The 12483-nt window shown below is 32.3% G+C and overlaps 1 protein-coding gene across 6 annotated transcripts in view; it reads left to right on the top strand.

Moving 5' to 3' along the window:
- The window catches only part of LOC132748491 (membrane-associated protein Hem-like), a 59469-nt gene that overhangs the window by 32058 nt on the left and 14928 nt on the right, over positions 1-12483 (top strand). For 3 of the 6 annotated variants that reach the window (XM_060738125.1, XM_060738126.1, XM_060738124.1), the window contains exons 16-26: positions 412-557; positions 1058-1190; positions 1872-1991; positions 2525-2661; positions 3375-3506; positions 3871-3903; positions 8224-8339; positions 8939-9044; positions 9693-9832; positions 10403-10500; positions 11702-11795. In XM_060738125.1, the coding sequence (XP_060594108.1) occupies positions 412-557; positions 1058-1190; positions 1872-1991; positions 2525-2661; positions 3375-3506; positions 3871-3903; positions 8224-8339; positions 8939-9044; positions 9693-9832; positions 10403-10500; positions 11702-11795 (1255 nt within the window). The remainder of the gene's footprint in view (positions 1-411; positions 558-1057; positions 1191-1871; positions 1992-2524; positions 2662-3374; positions 3507-3870; positions 3904-8223; positions 8340-8938; positions 9045-9692; positions 9833-10402; positions 10501-11701; positions 11796-12483) is intronic. The other 3 variants (XM_060738128.1, XM_060738127.1, XM_060738129.1) reach the window with 1 other exon arrangement.

Below are 12483 nucleotides of genomic sequence, written 5' to 3'. Positions count from 1 at the left end.
TTAATCTGTTAATAAAAAAATTTATATTGTTTTTAAATAGTTAAGTATTAATCTTTAATGCCCTCACCTTGGTCTTGTCACTGCTGTCACACTTCAGTTAAGTTTTTTGTGCTATCTCAAAAATTGCCTAAGAGAATTGGATGAAACGTCACACATCTGAGAGTATAATAGAAGGTCACTATCCAAGACCCATAACTCTAACATGGATTTTGACAGAATAATGGCCCTTTTTGAACTTTTTTGCTCTTATTTTACTATCCTACACTGAGAATAGTGGAGCGTGTTGTTCCTAATGACAGCTATTGTGTTATTACTATTTTCATTTTTATTCATATGATTCTGATGTGGAAGAGACCTGTACTAAAGAGACACAGTTCATTGTAATATATGCATTCATTTTGTTAATTATAGGCATATACAAGTGTGAGTAAAGCTGGATTGATATTAAAGGACCATCATGACCTTGCCAAACATTTAAATACTATAGTATTTCACACAAAGATGGTTGACTACCTGGATGAAGTCCTTAATGAAGCTTCAGACCTCTCCATATACTGGTCAGTATTTCAAATTTTATTATCTTTGATAGCAACTTCTTATTTTGTGGAAATTATTTTATCATATCTACCATTCAAAATAACTCTGCAGTAACATATCAGTTTAAATTGATCCAGTTATGATAGTTTTACAGATTATTTTTTCCTCCCAACCCCACAGAATTTCTTGGATGAACATATTCAGCCCCTACTGTTGGAACTGTCCTTTAACAATTTTGGGGATGTCAAAATGAAAATCAGAAAGTTGGTGGGCCAACAGTATACAGCCTACTTGGATTGCATTAAAGCGACAGCTAGCCTTTTTCTATACTGGTGGCAAAAGGCTTTGACTCTATATGAACATTACTTATTTGAGCGGCCATAAGAATTATAGTCAGGCCAGTATATGTATGGATGCTGACTTGCCTGGCTGTACTAGTTCCATTGGCCTGCCATTAACCCCATTATGAATTAGAAATGGTTTTTGCAATTAATGTTTTTTTTATATTAATTTTTTTCAGTTTTTACACCACAATATTTGAGCACCAGTTTAAACAGTGTATGGAATTCCCGGCTCAGCACAGATACTGTATTGTGTTCCCAATGATCTGTGGACATTTCATGAATGCTACACATTCTCTCTGTCCTGAAGAGGTAACAATAATACATATTTTACTTCCTATATAAAAAGATATGTGATTAGTTTCATGGCTTTAAAACAAGACTTTATGCAGCACAGGTCTTCCTTAGTCAAAGTCATGAGAATCATGTTGATTTAGTACACAACATGTAAGTTAACACATGGGTTGTTTTTTTTTCACAGTGACCTATCATAAATGAGTGGCAGTGTGGCTGTGTGGTTTATGCATCAGACTAGTAATCTAAGGATTGCTGGCAGCATGGGTTTGAGCCCCATCAGAGACAAATCCATTGTTTCCGTGAGCAAGAAACATTACACTCATTGCTTAGTACTGGTTGGTTGCAGGAACAGATTCAAGAGTGTTCAAGAAGCTTATAAGTTCTAACACAATCAAACTAAAATAAATTAATATAAACTAATTGTAAGCTTTGAGCATAACAGTTATATGGAACTGCACCACTAAAACAATAGTTTGAAAGGTTGAAATTGGCTAGATCTTCACTATATATCAGTGCCAAGTTTCAGTTTAAATTTTATGTTTTTTCCTGGTAATGAGCAAAAGAAATTTTTATGTTAAGAAATTCTTTAGCTAGAGTATGGAAGATTTTTAACATTTTACTAGTAAAATACTGTTGAAGTCTTGAGGAAACTTATTTCCACATATTTAAAATGATGTCTACAATTGTTTATGTCAGAGGCATTCTATTGGTACTACAAGTGTTCAGTATGCTCACTGGTTCCTTAAAGACATGGCTGATGAGGTGAACCAGGTGATAACAGCAATCTGTGAGGAACAGTGTCTTCTTAATTACAAGGTCAGTGATTTATAAGTTTATTTAATCCAATTTAATCTAGCCAGAAATCTGCTGGAAATAGAAATGTATTATATCTTTTATCACTAATATAGAGGCCATGTCAACTTGTTCATTCCTGCAGTTTGACCTGGATCTATATTATTGGTAGCTCAAATTTTAGCTCGCTGTAGCACAACATACTCAAGGAAGGTCTAAAAATAGATTTATTGGGTAGGAAATCAAACATTAATGTTAAACAGAAGGTTTATTCAAAATTGTATGAAAATTGTTAACTTAAGACATTTGCTATGTCACTAACTTTAAATTATTTGTCCCTACAAGGGATTTTGGACTTGTTCATATGTAGAAGCATTACATCCTCCTTTATTGATGGTCCTACTTGTGGTCCAGCCTATGCCTGAAATTATTGCATGAAGAGGTACCAGTGGTCCACCCCTTGCCAATGATGTTGAAATGTCACCAATATGACCTTTTTGTTGTCTGTATGAGTTAAAACCCATTAAAATCAATACAAACTTTTCTGTTTTATATAGCTATTACCAAAGCATAGTGTACAGTTGAGTCAGAAGAAGAAGCCAGGAAAAGAGAAGAAGAAAGACAAAGACAAGGATAAAGAACCAGAGAAACCTGGTCAAGAAAGTGCACGGAAAAACAGAGAAAATTTCACAAGGTAAATGTGCAAAATTTTAAGTACATGCAGTGTATGTAGATATCTTTTTCCGAAAATTATTAGAAATTTATATGTTTATTAATGTGCATGAAGAAAAGAAGACTGATTTGGTAAATTGCATACAAATGATGAGAGTTTTGTCTGTAAATGGAACCATGAAGGCCGACTGTTAACTTGGATAAATGTATTTATAATGACTCTTTTACAAATTGTTTTGTTGATGACTTGAATTAGTGCACCACCTAGTTCAATAGAGAGAACATCAGATTTGTATTCAAGTTTTCACTTGTTTGATTGAATATTTCTTTGTGGGACTAGCAGTTACTGAGTTAGCCCATTGTAGGAAATTGTTAATTACTCGTTTACTGGTTATCTAGGAAAGCTATTTATGTTCTGTCAAGACAGACACAAAAGTGTCACCACATATTACTAGATTAAAAAAAGAAATTGAAGACCCACCAAAAGAAAAAGGAGATTTAACATCCAAGTTAGCAACTATGTTTGTTAAAAGAGTTGCTTGAGTATAGTTCATCTGTATTTGTGAAGAAAACAAAACCTCTGTCCTTTTCAATTTTGACAATCAAACTATTAAACTATCACAAGCCATACTTACTAGTTTTTCATCACAGTCAAACAAATCTTCATATCATAGTCAATACACTTGTATATTATAGTAACAATATATTTAGTATATGTTTCTTTGCATATTTAAGGATGGATAAGTTACACATGGCCCTCACAGAGCTATGTTACGCTATCAACCACAGTTCCGTGATCCAGGTATGGGAACACGGCTTTGTCCCACGTGAGTTCTTCCATCAGCAACTAGAGACACGTTTCAACAAGTAAGTTCATAACAGTGGTCACGAATTAACAAGCTTACCCCATGCTTATAATGCTATATCCACTGATTTTATTTATAAATTAGGCAGCTACAGACTGTTTGAAATTTTGTGGTAGAATATTATAACATTTGGAGTTGTGCTAGAAATATTTATACTGTTTGAAGTTGTGACAGAATTTTGTTTGTGCCCTGGGCTTCTTAACACATAGGGTTGATGGCGTCATGAAGTTTTATGTTATACATTTATAATAAAAAGAAAGATAAACTGCATAGATTACATTTAAAGCAAGGGACGATATGTGCTAAAATATATATATTTTATATATTTTGATGATCATTCTGATATACATATGTTTTGTTTTAAGAATGTACACATTCAGAGATGTGTTTAAGGACAAGTATGTATAAATGCCTGGTCATATAGAAATCTAGAAATTTACCTTAAATTGCATGATGTTTCTTCAGTTTTACCTTTTAGATTGTATTTTCATGTTTTATATATCGCCCAATCTGACAAAATTATGAGATCTTTCATTAGTGTAAACGTGGAATTAGGGTTGGGCTCTGTGACCACTTCATTATTGTTACTGACCTCCAATCATTGTTGTTGAATTGTGCTGGGCTTCTATTCAGGTAATTAATCAATCAAAAGTCAGTTTTTCTACTCAGATGTCCACTTGTGCTTGAAATAATTCAGAGAAAAAGCTCGGGATTTAATCTTTCTCCAGTAATACTATAAAGACTTCATACAAGCTTTGCATTATGACCCATTAACAAATAAAAACACATGGGAGGTCACAAAATTGTGTTTTTGGTAAATATAAGACAGAAAAAAGCTTTGTCTGAAACTTACAATAACTTGCATTTTTTCACATCCACCATGTTTGAAGCCTGGATTAGAGTCCATAGTCTATGTGCCTGATTTTTTTTTAGGTTTTATCCTGGATTTTATATACAATCACAATTTAATTTGAGAGACATAATTCAGAATTTCTTTCCTCTAATTTAAGTGAACTTATTGGAGAAGTGAGACCATGTAACAGGAAATTGGTCAGATATAGTATTGTTCCATTGATACTGGTGTTGATGTAAAATATTACTTTTCCACTCAATTTTTAAACAAAGAGATATTTTTTTTACGAGCATTGTTGCAAGTTTTGATGAATATTGGAAACAATGCTGGTATTAAATTAAGAAACTAGGTCCATAGTTAGTGTACATTTAATTATAGCAGACATATTAGAATCCCAAGTCACTACATCCCACAGTCCTTCATTTACATGTGAAAGATTTTGTAATTTTGCCAGATGTGTTATTTTGCTAATTTCACAAATACAGAAAATAGAAGAAAATAATGTGCAATTAAGGAGCTATTAACACCAACAAGAAAATAATATAGACAAAATGTGCCTTTAAGGATCTTATTTTCTTACACAAGAAAAGGTTATTTACAGAACTGAAATATTTAGACTGTTATATATATGAGTTAAGTTAAATGTTTTTATGAAACAACTGTTTTATATCTAGCTAGCTTACAGAGTGTTGGTGGTTCTACTCAGATGCCCATTTGTGCCTTAAATAATGCACAAAGTTGTGAGGTCTTCATATGGGAAGTCACCATATGATCTTCATGATGTTGGTACAATGTAAAACCCAACAAAAAAAAGAATGTTTTACTGATAAATTGTTGAGTACATCAATGAATTCCCTATCATCTGAGCTTTGGTCACACAGAAATGCCAACAAAGATCTGGTATGAAGAATGAAACAATTAAGGCTAAATTCATACAAATTTGATGGGCATAAGGCCACAGTATACAAAGAGAGAGAGACACACATTAAATATTCAGGATCTGTTATATTTACTATGTTAAATTTTATCACAGATGGTCATTTTGGCTACAAGGAATAGAAATTGAAATTAAACCCTGGGAAACTTCATAAATTTTCATTTAAATTTGTACACATTATAATCTGATTAAAATCAGCTTTTTAATAATTGTATGCTTCAAGAAAATGTAAGATTTGTTAAGCCAAATTGTTGTATTTAAATGGTTTTAAAAAAGAAGCTTTGACTTGTCTGTAAATTCTACAACATACATACATTATTCAACTGTTATATTAAAGGCACTCCTCTGAGGTTTTTCAACATGACAGGACCTTTTTTAAAGATTTTTATATTGTTTGATAGGTGATGACAAACAACTTGAAACAAAATTTCAGATCATTCAATTTCTCAGTTTTTCAAGAATAATAATTTTAGTTGAGCAAATTGGCCTAAAAAAAATGAAAAGTGTTTAAAACTTAATTTGTTCAGCTAAGTTTAAGTCATTATCTTTTGCGTATCTTTCTGAATTAAAAAACCCAGTTGAGCTGTGTAAGCTATTCAAATTTTAGGTTTTTAAACAGTTGAACCTCGATGAAGCTTCTTTAACCTTTGACCCAGCTGAATATGTGTAGTTTATTTGTCCTGCTTCTTTTAAGTGATTTCAATATCAAAATACAAAATAAAACTTACAATCAGTATACTAGAACCTGGACTTAAGGTTATAAAGAAATTCTCTTAGCTCAAACTCAGATCTCAGGTATTTGATTGGTCAGTAACTGCTACAGAATGTACACTGACTAATGAAAATCCTTAGATTTTAGACTGAACTTAGATGGGGGGTAGGAAGTTTTATAACCTTGAGGCCTGGTCAAATTCTGGCTCTATACTGGTGGCAAAGGACAATAGAAAGTGAATGGTTAAGGATTATGATTCAGCCAAAGTCTAACATGTATCGTGTTTATGTATTTTAAAAGATTTTTTTCCACAGGTCTATAGGGTCAAATATATTGTATATTTGCTATAGTAACTTATGTATAAAATGCTTTTTCTGCTTCTGGATTTCACTTTGCGATTTGCATATATAAATGACAAGAGCAGCGTAACCAGTCTATTACTTGTATTGACTTTGAATTGACTGTACCAATAGTCATGAAAAGTTACGACATTTCTGTATATATATAAATTATTCACAAATTGTCTGTCAAGGCATGGAAAATGTTATAGATATTAAATAACCACTCACCTATTACATATACATCACTCCAAAAGTTTGATTAAACATTGATTGGCAGGCATAATTCCTCTCTCGTCACATATTGAGTGTCTTGCTGGAATTTTAAACTTTTTGTTGTAGAGTGATCAAAATACTATTATTATTATTATTAAGCAAATAAGCTGATGGCAATATTAATACTGCCACTAGAATACATACAGTTCATCTGCAAAATCATTATTATTCATGGAGCACTAATTTTTGTGATTTCCTGAATAGGTCAATCCACTCAATAGATTACCCTCACTCACGTAAGTTTTAAATCGGTTTCTTTTATGACATTAAGGTTTTCATTTTGCCTATAGATTATTCTTAAGTGTTTGTGTCTAAAATAAATCATGAAGCGGCACCTGAGGAATTACTACTCAAATAACCATATGAATGCGTTCAAGTATTTGTTTAGAATGCGTGGCCAGGAAACAATAAAATAACAATCTATTTCATATTTGTCAGACATTAAAATTGCTATGATTAGAATGCTAAAGATACAAATATGCTTGAAAAAATTTTCTAAAACTTTTGGAGTGAAGTATATATATTCTTTCATAATACAGTATATATCCAAGTTAGATTTTTACACTGCTGATACATGTATGGCACAAAACTTTGACATATATGCATTATTAGTATAGGCATGAAAGTTTTAACCAAAAATTATGTCAATATTGTTCTTTTCCCTATTAATAAGGTAGCAAGCATGTTTTATTTCAGATTAAGTTGTTTGTTTATAGAACTAGGCTGATGCCCTAGTTAGAGTGAAACAGTGTCAAATTTTGTTTGATTAGTGCTAAAAGATGATGTTTTTTTTTCATTTTCAGTGTATCAAGTTTATTTGAATATTATAATTGTCAGGTAGATTTGTTTGTTTTGTCAGCGTCGTAATTGCCTAGTGTTTTTAATGTGTGAGTTTTGAAAATTTTACAACACAGTTATCCCAGTGTTTTGTAGTATTCATAACTAAACAGAATTAGTGTAAAAGAAATGAGTTTGACTGTATCAGATTAGATCTACAATGATCTATTTTGTATGCTGTAGATGAAATAAGGGAAGTCATTTTATGATTAGGTTGACCGTGTCTGCCTCAATACCCAGGGATTGTAGGTTCAAACCTTACTTAGGTCATGACCATGTTGCCTTGTATAATACCGGTACTTGTTGGTTCCAGGAAAGCAGGCTAGAATAAATTAACTATACTAAATAAGTTAGTGTACATTCATTGAACACTTAAAGTGTCAGTCTTTTTGCTATCATGTTTTTAGACTCAATTTATAATACTACTTAGAAATAATTTAGATTTAAGTAAATTAATATCGTCATCATGTCATTGTGTAGTTCACAATTGTTTTTCAGCTTCATTTCAAATTTGGCTAAGACTTTTCTTTTTAAAGTTCCACATCGGGGTCTGTGCAAAGATTTTTATTTTGAAACAGACTGTAGTTTTTTGTATTACCTATAAAATCATTGATAGGAATTTGAAAAATACTATGTGTAGTATTTTAAATTATCGATACTATCTTAGAGTAGAATTATGAAACAGACCATAGCATTGAATATAATTATTTTTATAGTGAAAGGAAAATGAAACAGACTATAACAGTACACTAACTATAATTTCAGAGCACTTGTTGGAATGATGATGTATAACCCAGAGACCAACGAGATTGCAAAACCATCAGAACTTCTGTGTAGTGTGAAAGCTATTATGAGTGTTCTACAGTCTATTGAAAACTATGGTATGTGATATATAATACAATATAGTTTATATTAATACAACATTGGCTATGACAACATAGTTACACATGTAGCTTAAAAATTGATCTTTAGTTTAGCAAGGTCCATAATCATATTCTTTCTTTGTTTTTGAGGAATCCATCCTACTAGGACAAGGAAGGTCAGTAGTTTTACTCATGTCCTAGCTTTTTCCAGAATTAGTTTACAAAAAAAGATTTTTTAGATCTTCCTTTACCACTAAAAAAGAAGAAAGGTGTAGGGTTAGGACACCATACTTACTCTGGAGGCCAATCTATTGAAAGATGGGATTGTCTTTTGGCTTCCTTAATCCCTACTTGTCCAATTACTGGTGAGAAAACCAGCAATCATCTGGTGTGACTTGTAGGCTGAAAGGCATTTGACAGAAAAAAAGAAGCAGCTGTAAATTTGACTTATGACCCAAACAATGTGTGAAAAAAGAAAATGTTTAATTTCTTTTAAAAAAAGGCATGGTATGTGATAATTTATTAAATATTCCTGACAAGATTACACCAAGCTTAGGTTTGATAGTAGGCCAGATATTATTGAAGGAATAGTAGAATATTGTGACTTTAACTTTCAGTTCATATTGACATTGCCCGTGTGTTCAACAATGTACTTCCACAGCAGACGCAGCCATTGGACAGTTTTAGCGGAGAGAAAACCATTACTGCCAACTATACTAACTGGTAAGCTAGTTTGCATAGTAAAATTGCATTTGTGAAGTAGAAATGAGTAAAAATTATGAATTCCTTGTTATTATTATTTTGATATATATTTAAAATTTGATTTATTTGGCATTTTTTCAATTCACATTGGTATTGTTTAAGTACTGATGAAACCGAATAGTAGAATAGCAGTTTTATTGGAAAATACAGTAATTTGCTCAGTTAATAGTATATTATTAAGACATCTTGAAATTTGTTTAAGACAGAGGTGATTAATTAAAGTAGATAAGTCAGTTTTAATTTAATGTTATCCATTTGCATACTATGATAGGTGAGAATACATGTTGCAAATATTAGTTAGAATCTTGCATGGTGCTCAGTGAAACATTCTAGTTTACACATATCCATCAATCATGGACTGGAGATATTTATTTCAAGATTACATTTGTGTTTCATTAATATCCATTTATATTCTAAGATTTTTCTTAATTTAATTTAAAAGTGCTATGGATTTATTTTGACTTCTTTTTACAATGCCTGTCAAAAAAGATTGAAACAGGTAAGCAGAAAAAAGTCGATCTAGTGTTTGTGTGTGTGTGTGTGGGAGGGGGGGTTGCTGGTTTTGATGAAATTTAAAACTGATTGTTTTCAAATGATTTAATGTTTCAGGTACCTAGAGGTGTTCCTACGCCGTGTGACATGTAATACTGGTCAGATAGTGTACTCACCAAGTCAGAAGGCATTTGTTAGTTTGTCACAGGATGGACAACAGATTCCTTTTGCAGCAGAGGAATATGCTGATCTGTCAGGTTTGTTAAAGCTGCTCATTTCCAGATTCATGCCAATTTTCATGACAATTATGAAAATGTATTTAAAAGTAGAAAATAAAATGTGTGAAGTGAACAAAATAGTAATTTACACATTGCAAATAATATATAATCAATGTAAATTACTAAAAAGAGGTCAAAATACGCAAAAATAGCCCTTATTGAGATAGTTGCAGAAGAAATATGGTGAAACAAAACCTGGAAAATTATTTATTAATTGCGTATATAATGTAAATAATTACTTGAATCATGAATCTTTTAACTTTTCTTAAAATCTTGTGTTACTTCGCTCAAGTTGACAATTGAAAACGCTGAGACCTCCAAAATTATTACCACATTGTGCTCATGATGTTTACCCACACATTAAAATCTCATCGGAAACACATAAAAAAAAATTGAAAGATTAGCAGGAATTATGTTCTCAATCTTTAGATTATGGGGGTAAAAAGATCAGATATTTCATATGTGTTGCGTGAGAATTATGAAGATGTGACATTTACTGTTGATGTGTGTTGAATGAGCAATTTTTAGTGGGTTTATTTATTTTTGCAGAGTTGAAAGCCCTTGCCGAGCTTATTGGTCCATATGGTATGAAGTATATGGGAGAGAAACTCATGTTTCATGTTGCTAACCAAGTCGATGAGTTAAAGGTAACTTCATTTTGTCCATAATTTGACATTGTTATAAAGTTAGGTCATTTTGTCTGTTATTATAGGTTTAATTGTGAAACAGCATTCAATTCTTGAAAATTGGGAGTGATTTTATCTTAAAATACTTGATTTTCGTAAGATGAAAAAAGAAAGAGAGCACCTGTTTTGTAGCGAATATTGGCAGGATATTGTTATAATTTGAGGACCGCATGTAAAGTTCTGCTTAAAAAGTAAAGATGAGAATATAATGGATATGTTTAGAATCGGCCTGCCCTGCAATTCGCAGCAGAGTTTTAAGCTTTTACAAGTAAATCTGTTAGACTTTTTCTATTGAAAAAGAAACTATTTAAACAAAGCCTGCTCACACAGTGGCTGAGAAACCCAATTTAAACAAAGCCTGCTTACACAGTGGCTGAGAAACCCAATTTAAACAAAGCCTGCTTACGCAGTGGCTGAGAAACCCAATTTAAACAAAGCCTGCTTACACAGTGGCTGAGAAACCCAATTTAAACAAAGCCTGCTTACACAGTGGCTGAGAAACCCAATTTAAACAAAGCCTGCTTACGCAGTGGCTGAGAAACCCAATTTAAACAAAGCCTGCTTACGCAGTGGCTGAGAAACCCAATTTAAACAAAGCCTGCTTACGCAGTGGCTGAGAAACCCAATTTAAACAAAGCCTGCTTACGCAGTGGCTGAGAAACCCAATTTAAACAAAGCCTGCTTACACAGTGGCTGAGAAACCCAATTTAAACAAAGCCTGCTTACCCAGTGGCTGAGAAACCCAATTTAAACAAAGTCTGCTCACACAGTGGCTGAGAAACCCAATTTAAACAAAGCCTGCTTACGCAGTGGCTGAGAAACCCAATTTAAACAAAGCCTGCTCACACAGTGGCTGAGAAACCCAATTTAAACAAAGCCTGCTTACACAGTGGCTGAGAAACCCAATTTAAACAAAGCCTGCTTACGCAGTGGCTGAGAAACCCAATTTAAACAAAGCCTGCTTACACAGTGGCTGAGAAACCCAATTTATACAAAGCCTGCTCACACAGTGGCTGAGAAACCCAATTTAAACAAAGCCTGCTTACACAGTGACTGAGAAACCAATATGACATGACTGGCAAAATCATAGATATTGTAATATGTGATGAAACTCATTGTAAAACATTGAGTGTTTGTTGACTCATTGAAATGTTTATTTTAGAAACTTGTGGTTGCAAACAAAGAGGTGTTGGCCCAATTAAGGACCAGTTTTGATAAACCAGAACTTATGAGGGAGCTCTTCAGGAAGTTAGTCAGTGAGTACAAATTTAGTGTAATGTGTACCTAATAGTTACTACTCCTTGATATTCTTTTTTAAAAATGTTGTATTAAGCAGAAACAAGTCATTTCATCTGTTGTATTAAGCAGTAACAAGTCCTTTCATCCTTAAGATGATTGATTTCATTTTGATGCAGGTTTCTTTTCTTGATTTCTGCCGAGATGATTGTTTAATTTGAAAAGAAGAATAAGTAAATTTCAACACTTAAAGCTATTGGTTTAAATATGGAGAAACAAATGAAGGGACATGTCTGTAATTTGAGGAGAGTGAAAGTTATTTTATTTGAATAAAAAAAGTTTTAACTTTTACTATTAGAGTAATAAAAAAGCTTTGACTTTTACTATTAGATAGAAAAAAGTTATAACTTTTACCATTAGAATAGTAAAATACTTTGACTTGACTTTAACTATTAGATAGAAAAAAGTTTTAACTTTTACTATTTGAATAGAATATTCTTTTAACTGCATCTCTATGGATATTGTTTTCATAGATAAAAGAGGCTAGAACGACTATTTTGTTTGCTAGACAGGTTTACCTTCTCTTCTTTATAAAAGTTTCAACTTTTGCGACTTATAGATGTTGGGGTATAATAATTGATTAGAGGTTTATTGGATGTCTCACATTAAGATGTTAAAGTTTGAAAATGTACTTAGAAGGTACCAAAG

This window comes from Ruditapes philippinarum, unplaced genomic scaffold, assembly GCF_026571515.1.
Source record: "Ruditapes philippinarum isolate M1 unplaced genomic scaffold, ASM2657151v2 ctg2437_1_1_1_1, whole genome shotgun sequence".
Lineage (NCBI taxonomy): Eukaryota > Metazoa > Mollusca > Bivalvia > Venerida > Veneridae > Ruditapes > Ruditapes philippinarum.
Note: the sequence above shows the minus strand (reverse complement) of the source record. Positions and strands in the feature narration are given on the sequence as shown.